The sequence below is a fragment of the Triticum urartu genome, chromosome 3A (genome assembly GCF_056163025.1).
Source record: "Triticum urartu cultivar PI428250 chromosome 3A, HENAU_Tu73, whole genome shotgun sequence".
In the NCBI taxonomy this organism is placed as follows: domain Eukaryota; kingdom Viridiplantae; phylum Streptophyta; class Magnoliopsida; order Poales; family Poaceae; genus Triticum; species Triticum urartu.
This window is the reverse complement of record NC_141875.1, coordinates 621,819,908-621,835,388: the sequence shown is the minus strand read 5'-3', so window position 1 is coordinate 621,835,388 and position 15,481 is coordinate 621,819,908. Positions and strand designations below refer to the sequence as shown.

At 44.8% G+C, this 15,481-nt stretch overlaps 2 protein-coding genes across 3 annotated transcripts; both read left to right on the top strand.

Annotated features, from left to right (window-relative positions):
- Nucleotides 1–570: 570 nt before the first annotated feature.
- LOC147980851 (4-coumarate--CoA ligase-like 5) lies at nucleotides 571–4,264 on the top strand. Its single transcript, XM_087513625.1, has 6 exons — nucleotides 571–1,726; nucleotides 1,849–2,038; nucleotides 2,909–3,054; nucleotides 3,134–3,201; nucleotides 3,343–3,445; nucleotides 3,919–4,264. Exons 1-6 carry the CDS (start codon nucleotides 677–679, stop codon nucleotides 4,042–4,044), a joined length of 1,683 nt encoding a protein of 560 aa, XP_087369751.1. The 5' UTR covers nucleotides 571–676; the 3' UTR covers nucleotides 4,045–4,264.
- A 4,786-nt stretch (nucleotides 4,265–9,050) lies between these two features.
- LOC147980850 (4-coumarate--CoA ligase-like 5) lies at nucleotides 9,051–13,325 on the top strand. Of its 2 annotated transcripts, none has more exons than XR_015598704.1 (6): nucleotides 9,051–10,234; nucleotides 10,346–10,535; nucleotides 11,466–11,611; nucleotides 11,695–11,762; nucleotides 11,852–11,997; nucleotides 12,864–13,325. XR_015598704.1 is itself a non-coding variant. In XM_087513624.1 (6 exons), exons 1-6 carry the CDS (start codon nucleotides 9,191–9,193, stop codon nucleotides 12,987–12,989), a joined length of 1,677 nt encoding a protein of 558 aa, XP_087369750.1. In that variant the 5' UTR covers nucleotides 9,052–9,190; the 3' UTR covers nucleotides 12,990–13,325. The 2 variants fall into 2 exon arrangements, 1 of the variants encoding a protein (XP_087369750.1); XM_087513624.1 differs by having other exon boundaries at nucleotides 9,052–10,234; nucleotides 11,895–11,997.
- The last annotated feature ends 2,156 nt before the right edge of the window (nucleotides 13,326–15,481 follow it).

The window sequence follows — 15,481 nt, the reverse complement described above, 5'->3', positions numbered from 1 at the left end:
CAGAACCATGTTTTTTAAGTCAGCTGGATCCTCAACATGAGTGCCGAAAGCATTTGTGAGTGCCCGGATCATATTCTTCTTTCGCCTCATAGTTGCTCTCATGTGAAAAAACTTTGTGTTCCTATCACCGGCCGCAAGCCATTCCAGCCGTGATCTCTGACGCCACATTAACTCTTCCCTGTGGTATAGTTCCGCTAATCTCTCATTTAGCTTTAGCTCTGGATGAGACGGCCTCATACGCACTGGATCATTGCGCAGCGACTTAAGCTGGGTTTTTATATGCCTTATCTCTTTACGAACACTTCCCAAAGTTTCCTTACTCCATTTAGACAGATCATTTGTTATGGACAGCAACTTGTCACGAAAATCACCGACCCCATAGCCAGCGTTCGCCGCATTCCAGCAACCGTATTTTTTGTTGCCTTGCTCCCGGAAAAACCACGTGTACGATCCACAGCCCAGTAGTTGTACCAGCATACGCACACCGACCGGCCCGCCGGGCCCACCGCCACCGTCGCGATTTGCGACGTCTCCACTGGAGTCGATGGATATAGGCTGATGATGAGGACTCGGGATTAGCCACGGCTCTCCTCCCCCTCCCCTCCTGTTCTGCGCCCAAACCACCACCCGCCCCCTCCGCCGCAATCCCCAGACCAACCACCGGTCCACCGCCCAGATGGCCGAGACGGCGGCGGCGGCGGCGCCCGAGGGGATCGACCCGCGCAGCGGCTACTGCGCGGCGACGCGGACCTTCCACAGCCTCCGCTCCGCCTCGGCGGGCGCGCTGCCGCCGGAGTCGCTCCCGGTCACGGCCGCGGCCTACGCCTTCTCGCTGCTCGCCTCCCCGCTCCCCGACCGCCCCGCGCTCGTCGACGCCTCCACCGGCATTGCCGTCTCCTACCCGTCCTTCCTCGCCGCCGTCCGCTCCCTCGCGGGCGGCCTCTGGTCCTCCCTCGGCCTCCGCCCCGGGGACGTCGCCCTCGTCGTCGCGCCCTCGCGCCTCGACGTCCCCGTGCTCCACTTCGCGCTCATGTCCATCGGCGCCGTCGTGTCCCCCGCCAACCCGGCCTCCACCCCCGAAGAGTACGCCCACCAGGTCGCCCTCTCCCGCCCCGTCGTTGCGTTCGCCGCCCCCGAGGTCGCCGCCAAGCTGCCCGGTCACCTAAGGTGCGTCGTCCTCGGGTCCGATGCGTACAAGAGCCTGGCGTCTGCCGGCGCAGGGTCCGCTCCTCCGCCGGTCGCGGTGAAGCAGTCGGACACCGCGGCCGTGCTCTACTCCTCGGGCACGACCGGCCGGGTCAAGGCCGTCGCCATCACGCACCGCAACCTCATCGCGCTGATCTGCGCGCACGCCGAGAACCGGGAGAGGGTGGCGGCGGAGGCCACCGAGGCGGGCGAGGAGCCGCCGCCGCCGGCCGTCACGCTGCTCCCACTCCCCATCTTCCACGTCTTCGGCTTCATGATGGTCCTGCGCTCCGTATCCATGGGGGAGACGGCCGTGCTCATGGAGCGGTTCGACTTCGGCGCCGCGCTGCGGGCCATAGAGCGGTACCGCGCCACGCTGCTGCCCGCGGCGCCGCCCGTCCTGGTGGCCATGATCAAGTCCGAGGAGGCGCGCCGCCGCGACCTCTCCTCGCTCCTCGTCATCGGCGTCGGCGGCGCGCCCCTCGGCCGCGAGGTCGCCGAGCGCTTCGTCGCCGTATTCCCCAACGTGCAGATTGTTCAGGTTAAGCATCAGATTCCATGCAGGATGCAGAATATTACTACTGAATCTTCCATGCGCTTTGAAGATTGCCTTTTCTGATCTAGCGAACTCATGTCTGTACGATTCCATTTATTATATTACAGGGCTACGGATTGACAGAATCATCCGGCTCTGTGGCCTCGACGGTAGGGCCAGAGGAGTCCAAGGCGTACGGCTCCGTCGGCAAGCTGGCGTCGCACTTGCAGGCGAAGATAGTAGATCCGTCCACCGGCGAGGCGCTCGGGCCGGGCCAGCGCGGCGAGCTCTGGGTCAGGGGCCCACTCGTCATGAAAGGTGAGCACTCCGCAGCATGAACTGGGTCATTGCTCTGACCATTAAGCACGCGGTTGACCTTTGTCACTCGTCGGATTAGATGGTGCCTTGATTTGTTTACTGCTAGTTGAAGTGCTTGATAACGACGTTGATTGCCTTAGATGATTCGTCGCCTAAAACCTTTTACATATCTATCATTATGTCGTGGCTTGATTTTCTCTCTGCCGTGCTTGTTGTACCAGCATTTATCATGTGAAAGCTGTGTATGTCCATCACATAGCAATGTGATGGTGATCCGAGATGCATTTCTTTAGAGACATGACTTTTTGTAAATGTGCGAGTGAGCAGCATGGCTTGCCTGCCATGTGCTTCATGACGACTTTTTTTTGTGTTAATTGATGTAGTTGCCGACATTTATCCAACAAGTACTGGTGGTGGGCTAGTACCGAATTCAATAATTCTTCAACCCTGGCAGCAATGCAGGGATGCTCGTTCTCCTGCTTAATAGATTAGTCATGCCAGCATGCCAGTAATATTCTGTTGGAACTTGTTAATTGAAATCATCTGTTAGAGCGGCGACATCTCTCATATCTGCTACCAGCCATACGCCCTACAGTTTGGTATGGAGAGTGACATTACAACTGATCTAGACACTTGACTGTGCTTGGCAGATTATAGCATCGTACCACTGTTGCTTTTGCCTTATTATTATTGGCCCCTCACAATATCAAGGTAGTTTTATAATAAGCTTATGGAGACAGGAATCACAATACAAGCGATCTAAACATTCTTGATTTTGCCTTATTATTATTCTTGATTTTGCCTTATTATTATTGGGGCCTCACCGACTCACCGTATCAGTCATGGACTCATGGTGGTGTTCCTTTTCAGGTTATGTCGGTGACGACAAAGCAACTGCAGAAACAGTGGACTCAGAAGGCTGGCTGAAAACTGGTGATCTTTGCTACTTCAATGAAGATGGATTTCTCTACATTGTTGATCGTTTGAAGGAGTTGATAAAGTACAAAGGATACCAGGTACAGTTACATAATTGTTGGAGAATTTTGCCTCACAAGATTCTGTCTACATGATACTGATATATACGTCTCATCTCAGGTTCCTCCAGCTGAACTGGAGCATATTTTAACATCACATCCTGGAATTGCTGATGCTGCAGTTATTGGGTAAGTACCTTTAGAACTGCAGTAAACTTGGTGAAAATTCTAATGAATCATATATTCCTATAAAAGCTAAAAATATGGTATGATGATGCTCTGTTCAGCATGTGGCAGTATATAAGATTCCCCCTCATATGCACTATGCAGATATCCAGATGAAGATGCCGGGCAACTGCCAATGGCTTTTATAGTGAGGCAACCAGGTTCCAACCTTACTGGGCAACAAGTCATGGACTACGTGGCTAAACATGTAAGTTTCTCCTTCTCATTATCCTAATCCTGCTTTCTACCAAATATAGTTCGGTGCTGAGTTCAAAGTGTCTGTCATAATCAGCTTTATTATACTTTTTGACAAGCAAGCTGAGCAATTACAAATTGAGTTGGGTCTAGTAATCTTTTAGTATTGTTAGTCACACTGTCTCTTTGCCAGTTAAGGTATCTTTAACATTTTTTCCTCGTGATGGGAACGACAACATTGAAATAGAATAGTATGCAGCGTATAGTCGCAAAGCTATAGAGGACTAGTGGTGGGATCACCAAATTGTAGTATATCACTGCGTGCCAAAGGAAGCCGCATGTCAACACATGAGCAAGCTTGTGCATTGTGTATCAATGCACCTTTATGTATGCAGCATATGCTTTTGGCTCCTTGCTGCCATAACTTGCCATTGTCTTGCCACTCAGACACTATAAACTCGGATATAAACGTTTGCCCTTTGACAGGTTGCGCCCTACAAGAAAATCCGCCGAGTCGCCTTCGTCAATGCAATAACCAAATCACCTGCTGGAAAGATCTTGCGGCGGGAGCTTGTGCAGCAGGCCCTGTCGATGGGTGCCTCCAAGCTTTGAGATGTAATTTGCTGTGCAAATGTAGAAGATTTCTTTTGCTGTATATAAACTGGAGATATGACACTATTCTTCGTCAACCATTGGTCACCCTGTTTCCTTGTGAACACCGGGTGCCCTTCGCGAAACAAATATTTTTGAGTTAAGAGGGTCCGAGAGAACAGGCTGATCAAACATGTCTTCTCTAATGACGGTTAAAAGTAATCTGCTATTGATCAATTCACTCAGCTTGGCTCTCCATGCCATTTTTATCCTATGTTAAACAGCAGGGTTTTGCCTTTCTTCTAATTGCCATCTGCTGGAAATAAGAACTGGAAATAAGAACTGAATGAAAATTTCCTATAAATAAAATCCAGAAAATGCAGTTACTTGATTGCTTCGGGGGGTTTTGGTTACCTGAACAGTTTGATCGCCTCTTTGCATACTTGTCCTAGTTGGGTCTGGTAGATCATATGCAGGGAAAATAATAATAATCATATTCTTCACATTGTTTGGTGTCTGCATACTGCTTGACTGCATCATAGCACCGATTCTAGCCATTGTGTTGCTTACCTTGTACTCCCTGCGTCCGAAAAAACTTGTCCCTCAAATGGGCGTATCTAGCATCAAGTTAGTGCTAGATACAATCATTTGAGGAACAAGCTTGGGACAAGTTTTTTCGGACGAAGGGAGTACCTATTTGGCGAGCCTATCATCTACACCTTACATACGATCACACTTATTGCACCAATAAAACAACATGGCAATCACACTTATTGCACCAATAAAACAACATGACAATCACAACGAACTGGATGATGATAATGAAATTCTTCATTCCATATAGCGAAAACTGACGAGGAGCCTTGCCTACTTCAACATTGCTTGCCTGCTTGAGCATAAACTTGGAGTAAGCAACCACCGTTTGCTACTCTTAAATCTTTTGTAGGAGTTGTCTGGGTAACGACTCACTTGTTTTTGAAATACTTACCATGAACTGTAAACCCCTGAAATCCTTCCTTTGTACACCACATACCACTTCTCCTAGCATGACAGAAGAGCAAGAATTCAAGCAGTAAGCAAAGGAGCACACTACATATGGAAGAGAAGGAACTACGCATGCATGATCATAAGCAGAGCAAGTTCATCCTAACTAGTATACTATGGTATCATCCTACCACCACATCCAAAAAGAGGATGTAATCCTACCACCACAACTTCACCATCAGTGTGAGGGGTTAGTATATACCACCTCATCAAAATATACAGGCCAACAACAATTTTCAAGCTCTAGCCGCCATCGCCATCGCCGTTGAGGATCATGCACGCCATCACCATCACCACCAGAAACAATACTACTAGTAGTGCTTGCCCAACCAGGACCTAAGCCAGAGCACCCTATGTGCGTTTCCCATGGCAAGGAATCCGACACCCCGAGCCTTGTTGTCCAGTAGGTGGTTCGGTCTCTGAGCTTGGACACTATGATCCATCTTGCTCTCCACTTCCTGAGGTGGTTGTAGACCTGGGTCGAGGTGACCTTTTGGCCATAGAACTCGAACACCTGCGCACCTCCATGAAGCTCGTACCAGTCCTCACCCCACTGGCTATGATATTGCACATCTTGTTAAGCATGAACGTGGACATGAACGGCTTCCATTTCATCGAATTCCCCCTCCCATCCTTATGTGCCTTCGCAATCATGATGGCTGACTTTTGTGCAGCATCAGAAACAACATTAGGCACAACCAACACAAATGGTAGAGGCATAGCAGGCCCCTCAAAGACATCTGAATCCAGAGTTACCTGGTCCTCGATGATAGGCTAGAGTTAAAATTTGCACAAATTGAATTTAATTCAAATGAATTTTCGAACAACAACTCAAAAGTCCTGACATGGCAACCACCTTTCTCTACCATGGCACAATTTTCAGAAATGTTGCCATGTCAAAGTTTTTGGAATCCAAAATTGTCATTTGGATTGATCATAAATTTTTATCTCGGATTCCAAATTTAATTAAAAAATTACTTGATGTTCAAAAGACACTCTAGGAATAGTTTGACCCGAGTTTACTTTAGGAACTTTAAACTTCTTTGAATTGAAAACCCAAACCCAAGTTGAGCATATATAATCTAAACCACAAATCCAAACCAAATGAATATTCTTGCAGATCGATTCACAAGTCAACCTTGACCTATTTTGAATTCATTTGAACTCAAAACTTTTCAAATTTCAAATCAAATCCAAACCAAGTTTGAACCATGAATTCAAATCTATTTGAATTTGAACTTAAATCTTCAATATGGATTCAAAGGTTGGAACCCAAATGAACCAAACCAATTCAAATTTAAATATGAAATTCAAAATTGAATTGAACCTCATTTGAACTTAATCCATGACGTACACACCAAATGGGAATGATTCATTCACACTTGAACCATACACCAAATGGGAATGCGAACAAGTATTACTTTTTTTTGTATGGAGCTGGTATCAATTGGGTTGTGAGGGGGTGGTACGTCTCAAACGTAACTATAATTTTTGATTGTTCCATACTATTTATTATCACTTTTGAATACTTTTTATAGAAATATTATTATTTTTTCTGGACTAACCTATTAATTTGGTGCCCATAGCTAGTTATTTTTTGCTGCATGTTTTTTACTTTTCAGAAAATCCATATTTATGAGGACTTGTTTTGGGGACATAAGGTTCTAGAAAGCACCGGAAGGGATGGGGGGCCACCCTAGCCTCCACGTGGCTAGGGCCCCGCCAACATGGGGCCCCTAGCCACCGCGTTACACCTATTTTTTTGCCTACAAATATCGTATTTCCTGAAACCCTCCGTACCATTTTTCATGGGTTTTTTCACCACCGCAAGTTCCTTCTCCGCGGAGATTCAATCTGGAGGCTTGTTCTGGCACCCTGTCGAGGGAGGAATTCATCACCGCAACCATCTTCATCAACCTTGTTGCCACCATGACAATGCGTGGGTAGTTTTCTTAGGACCTTAGGGTTCATATTGGTAGCTAGATGGCATCATCTCTCCCTTGTGATTCAATACAAAGTTCCCGTGAGCTGCCTCACATGATCAGGATCCATATGATGTAATCGGTGGTTGTGTTAATTTATTGGGATATGATAAATTGTCACTTTATGATCAGATTGTTCATTGAATTATATTTAATCTTTTTGAAGTTTCTTTGCTGCATAATTAAGTAGTCATGTATGCTCTCCGATCTATTTGTCTTATTTGGCCAAGATTGATTAGCAGTTCATCAGAGGAAGTTGTGCATGGCAGTGGGTTCAATCTTGCGGTGATTCATCCCAGTGACAGAAAGGGAACGAACATGTATTGCATTGTTGCCACTAAAGATAAAACAATGTTTTTTTATCACACTTGGATGATAGTTTTACTGTCTACATAATGACACTTTGTTTATTGCAGTACTCCGTTTGTTATAAACTTAATATTTTGAGATGCATGCTGGATATCAGTCTTTAGGTGGAGTATTAGTTGTAGATGTAGTTCGATAACGGTCTACATATCTTGCACGTAATGCCTATGCAAGATTATGTCATGAATGATCATAGACAAAATATAAATATTGCAATTCAATCACTGCCCAATTGTAATTTGTTCACCATAGCACACTTATCTTGCTTGGAGAGATGCCTCTAGTGAAACTTTGACCCCTCTGGGTCTATCTTCCCTTTATTTTTCTGTTAATTGATGGTTAGCTACTGGATCTGAAACTTTATGTGTACCGGCACGATAGGTTTTCCTCTATGTATCTTTTGGTTTTCTCAACGTTGATGGTTCATACCAATATAATGAGCAGTAGGGGATTTTGGTCTCTTATACATTGGGTCCCTTCATAATTCACCAAGGGAGCTTCAAGTCTTCCCAGTTTTAGTCCAACAACTAACCTATGATTTTGAGGCATGATAATCGGTGTCACAGGTGAGCAATGTTAGTGTGTACATGATTTATCGCGCATGCACACGATTGTTGATGTTTTCACCAAACCATTGACGCAATCTTTCATTATTTTTGTTTATCAAAATATGTTAACTCCTTATATATGAATATCATCATTGTGTAAAGATGGAAATATTCAGATTAGCAAATATTTAGCTTAAGGTGTGACTAATACCCAATTACTCACTGTTTCACCGTGTTTTCTTTTTCGAGGACTTTGCTTATCTCCTTTGATTACTAAGATTTATATTTTCTCTTTCTCATTTTGGCTTCTGTTATGAGACCAGCTTCAGGTGTGAAACGACGAGAACACGAGGTACGTGGTTTTTCTTCTAACCTTATAAATGAATTTCTTTCTTTACATATCGTCACATTTTCAAATTTTTGTTTGAAAATTAGTCCTTGGTACTTTTGATTACTTTTAATATTGTTTTGCTACTTGCAAAGTTGTTTGAGTGGTGAATTGTTTTCAGGTTACTCAGAATACCTCCTTTTGGAAATTTGAATTAAAAGAACATCACTTATTTTTAAATGGAGGGAGTACTTATTTATTGTGTATTTGTTGCAACACACGGGCTCTTTTGATATAAACTAAAAATTTGTAGTTAGTGTTGTTCATTCAAACTAATTGACTCAAGATCATATCCCATGGCCTGAACTAGAATCCCCAAAAGATGTAGCCGTTTTAATTTTGTCATCATAACCATGCCCCGCGACACAGGTCTCGATCCAAAACATTATTGTTCATGGCAACCAACATTTTCTTCATTGCGGAGTACAAACTAGACCATACATTTGGGGGGCGGAAAGGTTGACGGTGTGTGATATTCTTTTTGTCTCGTTGCAACGCAAGGACATATTTGCTATTAATTCCTACTCTCTCCGTTCCGAATTACTTGTTGCAGGTATGGATGTATTTAGATGTATTTTAGTTCTAAATACATCCATTTCTACTACGAATAATTTGGAACGGAGGAAGTACAAACCAAAAAGGCCTCCGGGACAAAAAAAAAAGGCCTCCAGGAAAAGAAAAACTAAACCTGCACATACACCGACAAGCCGAGCAGCGAGCACACCGCCTCCATTGCGATCTGCGAGTTGCGACGGGAGGACCGGATAAGCCACGTCACTCCTCCGCCTGTTCTGCGCTGTTTCTCCGTCGAAAACACCACAAACAAAGCAAAACTTCCAATGGCCGAACCGGCGGCGGCGCCCGCCGGGATCGACCCGCGCAGCGGATTCTTCGCGGCCACGCGGACCTTCCACAGCGTCCGCTCCGCCTCGGCGGGCGCGCTGCCGCCGGAGGCGCTCCCGGTCACGGCCGCGGCCTACGCCTTCTCGCTGCTCGCCTCCCCGCTCCCCGACCGCCCCGCGCTCGTCGACGCCTCCACCGGCATTGCCGTCTCCTACCCGTCCTTCCTCGCCGCCGTCCGCTCCCTCGCGGGCGGCCTCTGGTCCTCCCTCGGCCTCCGCCCCGGGGACGTCGCCCTCGTCGTCGCGCCCTCGCGCCTCGACGTCCCCGTGCTCCACTTCGCGCTCATGTCCATCGGCGCCGTCGTGTCCCCCGCCAACCCGGCCTCCACCCCCGAGGAGTACGCGCACCAGGTCGCCCTCTCAAGGCCCGTCGTCGCCTTCGCCGCGCCCGAGGTCGCCGCCAAGCTGCCCGCCCACGTCAGGTGCGTCGTCCTCGGGTCCGATGCGTACGAGAGGCTGGTGTCTGCAGGCGCGGGGTCCGCTCCCCCGCCGATGGCGGTGAAGCAGTCAGACACGGCGGCCGTGCTCTACTCGTCGGGAACGACCGGCAGGGTGAAGGCCGTCGCCATCACGCACCGCAACCTCATCGCACTGATGTGCACGCACTCCGAGAACCGGAAGAGGGCGGCAGCGGAGGCCACCGAGGCGGGCGAGGAGCCGCCGCCGCCGGCCGTCACGCTGCTCCCGCTCCCCCTGTTCCACGTCTTCGGGTTCATGATGGTCCTGCGCTCCGTGTCCATGGGGGACACGACCGTGCTCATGGAGCGCTTCGACTTCGGTGCCGTGCTGCGGGCGATAGAGCGGTACTGCGTCACGCTGCTGCCCGCGGCGCCGCCGGTCCTGGTGGCCATGATCAAATCCGAGGAGGCGCGCCGCCACGACCTCTCGTCGCTCCTCGTCATCGCTGTCGGCGGCGCGCCCCTTGGCCGGGAGGTCGCCGAGTGCTTCGCCGCTATCTTCCCCAGCGTCCAGATTGTTCAGGTTAAGCATCAGATTCCATGCAGGCTGCAGAATACTACTGAATCTTCTGTGCGCAATGAAGACTGCTCTTTCTGATCTGTGTGCAAATGATTCCGTCGATTCATATTACAGGGCTATGGTCTGACGGAATCATCTGGCGCTGTCGCCGGGACGGTAAGGCCGGAGGAGTCCATGAAGTACGGCTCCGCCGGCAAGCTGGGGTCGCGCCTGCAGGCGAAGGTAGTCGATCCGGCCACCGGCGAGGCGCTCGGGCCGGGCCAGCGCGGCGAGCTCTGGATTAGGGGCCCACTCGTCATGAAAGGTGAACACTGCGCAGCATGAACTGGGTCATTGCTCTGACCATTAAGCATGTGCATACTACCAATAGTTTGATTGTTTAGACTGTGCACGTGGAAATTTAATATGATTGCGTTGATAGCGATGTTGATTGATGATGATTCGTCGCCTAAAACCTTTTATAAATCTATTATTGTGTCGTGGTTTGATTCCCTTTGTGATGTACTTGTCCCAGCATTTATCATGTGAAAGCTGTGTACTCCCTCCGTTCCTAAATAGTACTTCAATAAGTCTTTTTAGAGATTTCAATAAGAGAGTACATACGAAGCAAAATAAGTGAAACTACACTATAAAATATGTTTATATACATCCATATGTAGTTTGTATTGAAATCTTTAAAAAGACTTATATTTAGGAACGGAGTAGTTTATCCATAGCAATGTGATGGTGATGTGAGATGCCTTCTTTTTAATGGAGACATAACTTTTTGTTAATGACGACTTTTGTGTTAATTCATGTAGTTGCCAACATTTATCCATTGAAGTACTAGTAGGAAATTCGATAAATCTTCAACCCTGGCAGCAATGCACGGATGCTTGTTCTCCTGCTTAATAGATTAGTCATGCCAGCATGCCAGTGATATTCTGTTGGAACTTGTTAATTGAAATCATCTGTTAGAAACGAGGACGTCTCTCATATCTGCTACCAGCCATACCACCCTACAGTTTGGTATGGAGAGTGACATTACAACTGATAGACACTTGACTGTGCTTGGCAGATTATAGCATCGTACCACTGTTGCTTTTGCCTTAGTATTATTGGGCCCTCACAATATAAATGTAATTTTAATAAGCTTATGAAGACAAGAATCACAATACAAGCGATCTAAACATTGTTGCTTTTGCCCTATTGTTATCGGGGCCTCACTGACTCACCGGTGGTGTTTTTTTTTCAGGTTATGTTGGCGATTACAAAGCAACTGCAGAAACAGTGGACTCAGATGGCTGGCTGAAAACTGGCGACCTTTGCTACTTCAATGAAGATGGATTTCTCTACATTGTTGATCGTTTGAAGGAGTTGATAAAGTACAAAGGATACCAGGTACAATTATACTATTATCGTTGGAGAATTTTGCCTCGCAAGATTCTGTCTGCATGATACTGATATACTACATCTTATCTCAGGTGCCTCCAGCTGAACTGGAGCATATTCTAACATCACATCCTGGAATTGCTGATGCTGCAGTTATCGGGTAAGTATATTTAGTATGAAGTGCAGTAAACTTGGGAAAATTCCAATGAATCATATATTCTTAACAATATGGTATGATGCTCTGTTCAGCATGTGGCAGTATATAAGATGCCCCCTCCTATGCACTATGCAGATATCCAGATGAAGATGCTGGGCAAGTGCCAATGGCTTTTATAGTGAGGCAACCAGGTTTAAACCTTACTGGCCAACAAGTCATAGATTACGTGGCTAAACATGTAAGTTTCTCCTTCTCATTTTCTCAATGCCACTTTCGCTACCAGACATAGTTCGGTGATGAGTTAAAAGTGTGTGTCATAATCAGCTTTATTTTGCCTTTTGGCAAGCAAGCTGAGCAATTGCAAGTTGAGTTAGGCCTAGTCCTGTTTTTAGTATTGTTAGTGACACTGTCTCTAAAGTATTTTAACATTTTTTCCCTGATGGGAGCAGCACCACTGAAATAGTATGTATCATATTGTTGCAAAATTATAGAGGATGAGATCATCAAATTAGATATCTGCGTGCCAAACAAAGGCACATGTCAAGCACACGAACAAGCTCGTGCTCGTGCTCGTGCACGTGTGTCATGCACACGACAAACATAGCAACACAAACCTGGAGTTGATTTGAAGAGACCCACATCAACATTAACAAAAAAAACATCATTGCACCTTTATGTGCACAGCATATTCTTTTGTCTCCTTGTTGCCATAATTTGCAATTGTCTTGCCACTTACTACTCCCTCCATTCCAAAGTAATTAAAGTTTTAGGTTCAAACTTCATAAAGTACATACATCAACATATGTTGCATACATAAAAATGAAGTTTTAGCAAAATATTTAGAAGTTTTGTATAAACTTAGGTTTGTCCTAAGTCTATAATACATCAACGTCTACCGCACCAAATTTGCTTCATTATGAAAAATATTTTTATATTATAGATATTTGATATTTTAGATATTTCATATTGTAGGTATTGGTAGTTTTTTCTATAGAAACTTGGTCAATCTTAGAAAAGTTTAACTTAGGACAATTCTAAAACTTCAATTGTTTTGGAATGAATGGAGTGCACTAAAATCAGATCTAAATGTTTATCGTTGGACAGGTTGCGCCCTACAAGAAAGTCCGCCGAGTGGCCTTCGTAGCGGCAATACCCAAATCTCCTGCGGGGAAGATCTTGCGGCGGGAGCTTGTGCAGCAGGCCATGTCCATGGGTGCCTCCAAGCTTTGAGATGTAATTCGCTGTGCAGATTTAGACGATTTCTTTTTAGAGAGGAGGCGCTTGCCCGGCTTTAGCAAACTGAAGCCCTTATAGCGTTTATAACAAGGAATAAAAAAGGTAACAAAAATAAAAGGATACAACACTATTCTTGTCCGAAAAATTGAACCTCAAATGCTCACCCTATTTCCCTGTAAACACCGTGTAGCCCTTGGGACGAAATGTAATTTCTTTTGAGTGAAGAGGGTGCAAGGATCGTTCGTTCGTGCAGAGTCTGATAGAACATGTCTGTTGCAAGGATGGTTGAAAAGCTATTTGCTATTGATGAATTCACTCAGGTTTGTCCTCTGACATTTTTGTATCCTACGTTATTAAACATCGATGGAGCGAAGGAGTTCTTTTTAATTGTTTGAATTGCTTACCACATATGTCATGTGATGACGGAGGGACGGAGTTGAAAAAACCCTGGCTCCGAGGAAACCGAGAAGCGGGAGTTGGAAAGAAATTACGGGCCATTGCGGCTTACTGCTCTTAGTGGTACACAGGCAACACAAATACTTTAACACTAGATAAAAGTATAAAATCGCCTGATCGGGTTATTTCCCCTTTTTCTAGTCATTTTTTGAAAATACTAAATAAACATTTTTTAAATGACGAACGTTTTTGCCAAGCACGTACAAGTTTGAAAAGTTGTGTATTTTTTAACCAAACTTGTAAAACAGGATTGATTTTTTAATTTGTGAACGAAATTTAAAGCATGAACATTTTTTGAATTTCTGAACAAACCTTGAAAAACAGGAACCTTTTTTAATACCAATCAATTTATGACAATCACGAACAAGTTCGAAAAACAGTGAACAATTTTCGACTTTGTGAACATATTTTTCAAAATAGGAACATTTTATAAATTTATGAACAAATCTTGAACAACGGGGATATTTTCTAAAAACTGTGAACAAATTTTCAAAATGGGAAAGTTTTGAATTTGTGTACAAATTTGGAGAACAAATTTTGAAGCACGAAATTTTTTTGAATTTTGTGAACAAATTTTGAAAAATCCCGAACAAATTTGGAAGCGTGAATTTGTTTTGAATAGGTGAACCAAAAATTGAAATCCGGTACATTTTCTGAATTTCGAAAGTTATGAACTTTTTTGTGCAATGAGAACATTTTTTGAATTTTGAGAATATTTTTTCGAAAACTGAACATTTTTTTAAAACAAGAATGTTTTGGAAATTGTGAACAATTTTTTAAAGTAATAAATTTGTTTGAATCTTGAGAACAAATTTAGAAACGGAGAACAAATTTCGAAGCACGAACAATTCTTTAAAGCACGGACATTTGTTGAAAATATTCGGAACAAATTTTAACACGGAGAAAATTTTTGAAAAATCCCGAATAAATTTGGAAGCATTAATTTTTTTTAGATACGTGAACAAAAAATTGAAATCTGGTACATTTTCTGAATTTTGAAAGTTTTGAACAATTTTTGAATTTTGAGAAGTTTTTTTTTGAAAACTGAACATCTTTTGGAAACATGAACAAAAACTTAAATATTTTGAAAAAAGTTTGAAAGAAAGAGAATAAAAGAAAAGAAAACAAAAAACAAAAGAAAGAAAATTTGTTGAAAAGAGAAATTAACTTGAAAAGGAAAACTAAAAGAAAAGAAAAAATTAATGAAAAGAAAAGAAAAAAGAACCAGAAAAGGGAAGAAGAAAAAACAGAAAGAGTAAAAAAAGAAAAAAATGGTTTAGGAACTTTCTAGATGGTTCTCAAAACCAGTAAGAACCGGCTGGGAACGCTCTAGAATGTTCCCAAAACCGAAACCTGGTAGACACTTGTCGCTACAGGGCCGGCCAAAAATCGCTCGCTAGTTAGATCCCTTGTGCGATTCGTCGACAGTTTCACGCAACATGCGTCCAATAGAGAATTCCCTGCGAGCTCGTTATGGGCGACGGAGTTGAGACTATCCGCAGTGGGAGTAATATAGGTTGTAACTGTTGGAAATATGAGCAATTTACCAAATGATTTTATTAACAGAAATACTAGATAAAGCATGACTAATATAGTAGAGATAAAACAAGTCATGCTTCTGACAGAGAGAAGGTAAATAGCTTCTGCATATATGAACCGTAGCCTATCATATCTACAGCAGACAGTAGAACTAGTTGCATATATGAGGTAGAACCTAACATATTTAGGGCAAGTACTAGTACGAGAAACTGTGGCAGGATATCTAACAAAAAGAAGAACACATACGTGACAGCAGCAGCAGTAGCACTGGACTTGGGGTCGGTGTCCTCTCCAGCCATGTCGTCGAGGAGGTTGTCGACGTCGGGGAAGAAGTCGTCGGAGTTCGGGGCGTCCGTGACGAAGGAGTCAGTCAGTAGTCGTGCAGAGTGCTCCCCAAAAACCTTATCACCCTTCTCCCGTACAGGACTCAAAGAGGTGCGGTTTCAGAGGCCTACTGTCCCGACCTGCGGTGCACATCGCAAGCCGGGATG

What these genes read in the sequence shown, in the direction of transcription:
- LOC147980851 (XM_087513625.1), top strand. Translation starts at nt 677, where the DNA reads ATGGCCGAGACGGCGGCGGCGGCGGCGCCCGAGGGGATCGACCCGCGC. An exon ending in GGGCCCACTCGTCATGAAAG is followed by an intron (nt 2,039 to 2,908) that starts GTGAGCACTCCG and finishes GTTCCTTTTCAG; the next exon opens with GTTATGTCGGTGACGACAAA. An exon ending in TGGACTACGTGGCTAAACAT is followed by an intron (nt 3,446 to 3,918) that starts GTAAGTTTCTCC and finishes GCCCTTTGACAG; the next exon opens with GTTGCGCCCTACAAGAAAAT.
- LOC147980850 (XM_087513624.1), top strand. Translation starts at nt 9,191, where the DNA reads ATGGCCGAACCGGCGGCGGCGCCCGCCGGGATCGACCCGCGCAGCGGA. An exon ending in CCAGCGTCCAGATTGTTCAG is followed by an intron (nt 10,235 to 10,345) that starts GTTAAGCATCAG and finishes TTCATATTACAG; the next exon opens with GGCTATGGTCTGACGGAATC. An exon ending in GCTGATGCTGCAGTTATCGG is followed by an intron (nt 11,763 to 11,894) that starts GTAAGTATATTT and finishes TGCACTATGCAG; the next exon opens with ATATCCAGATGAAGATGCTG.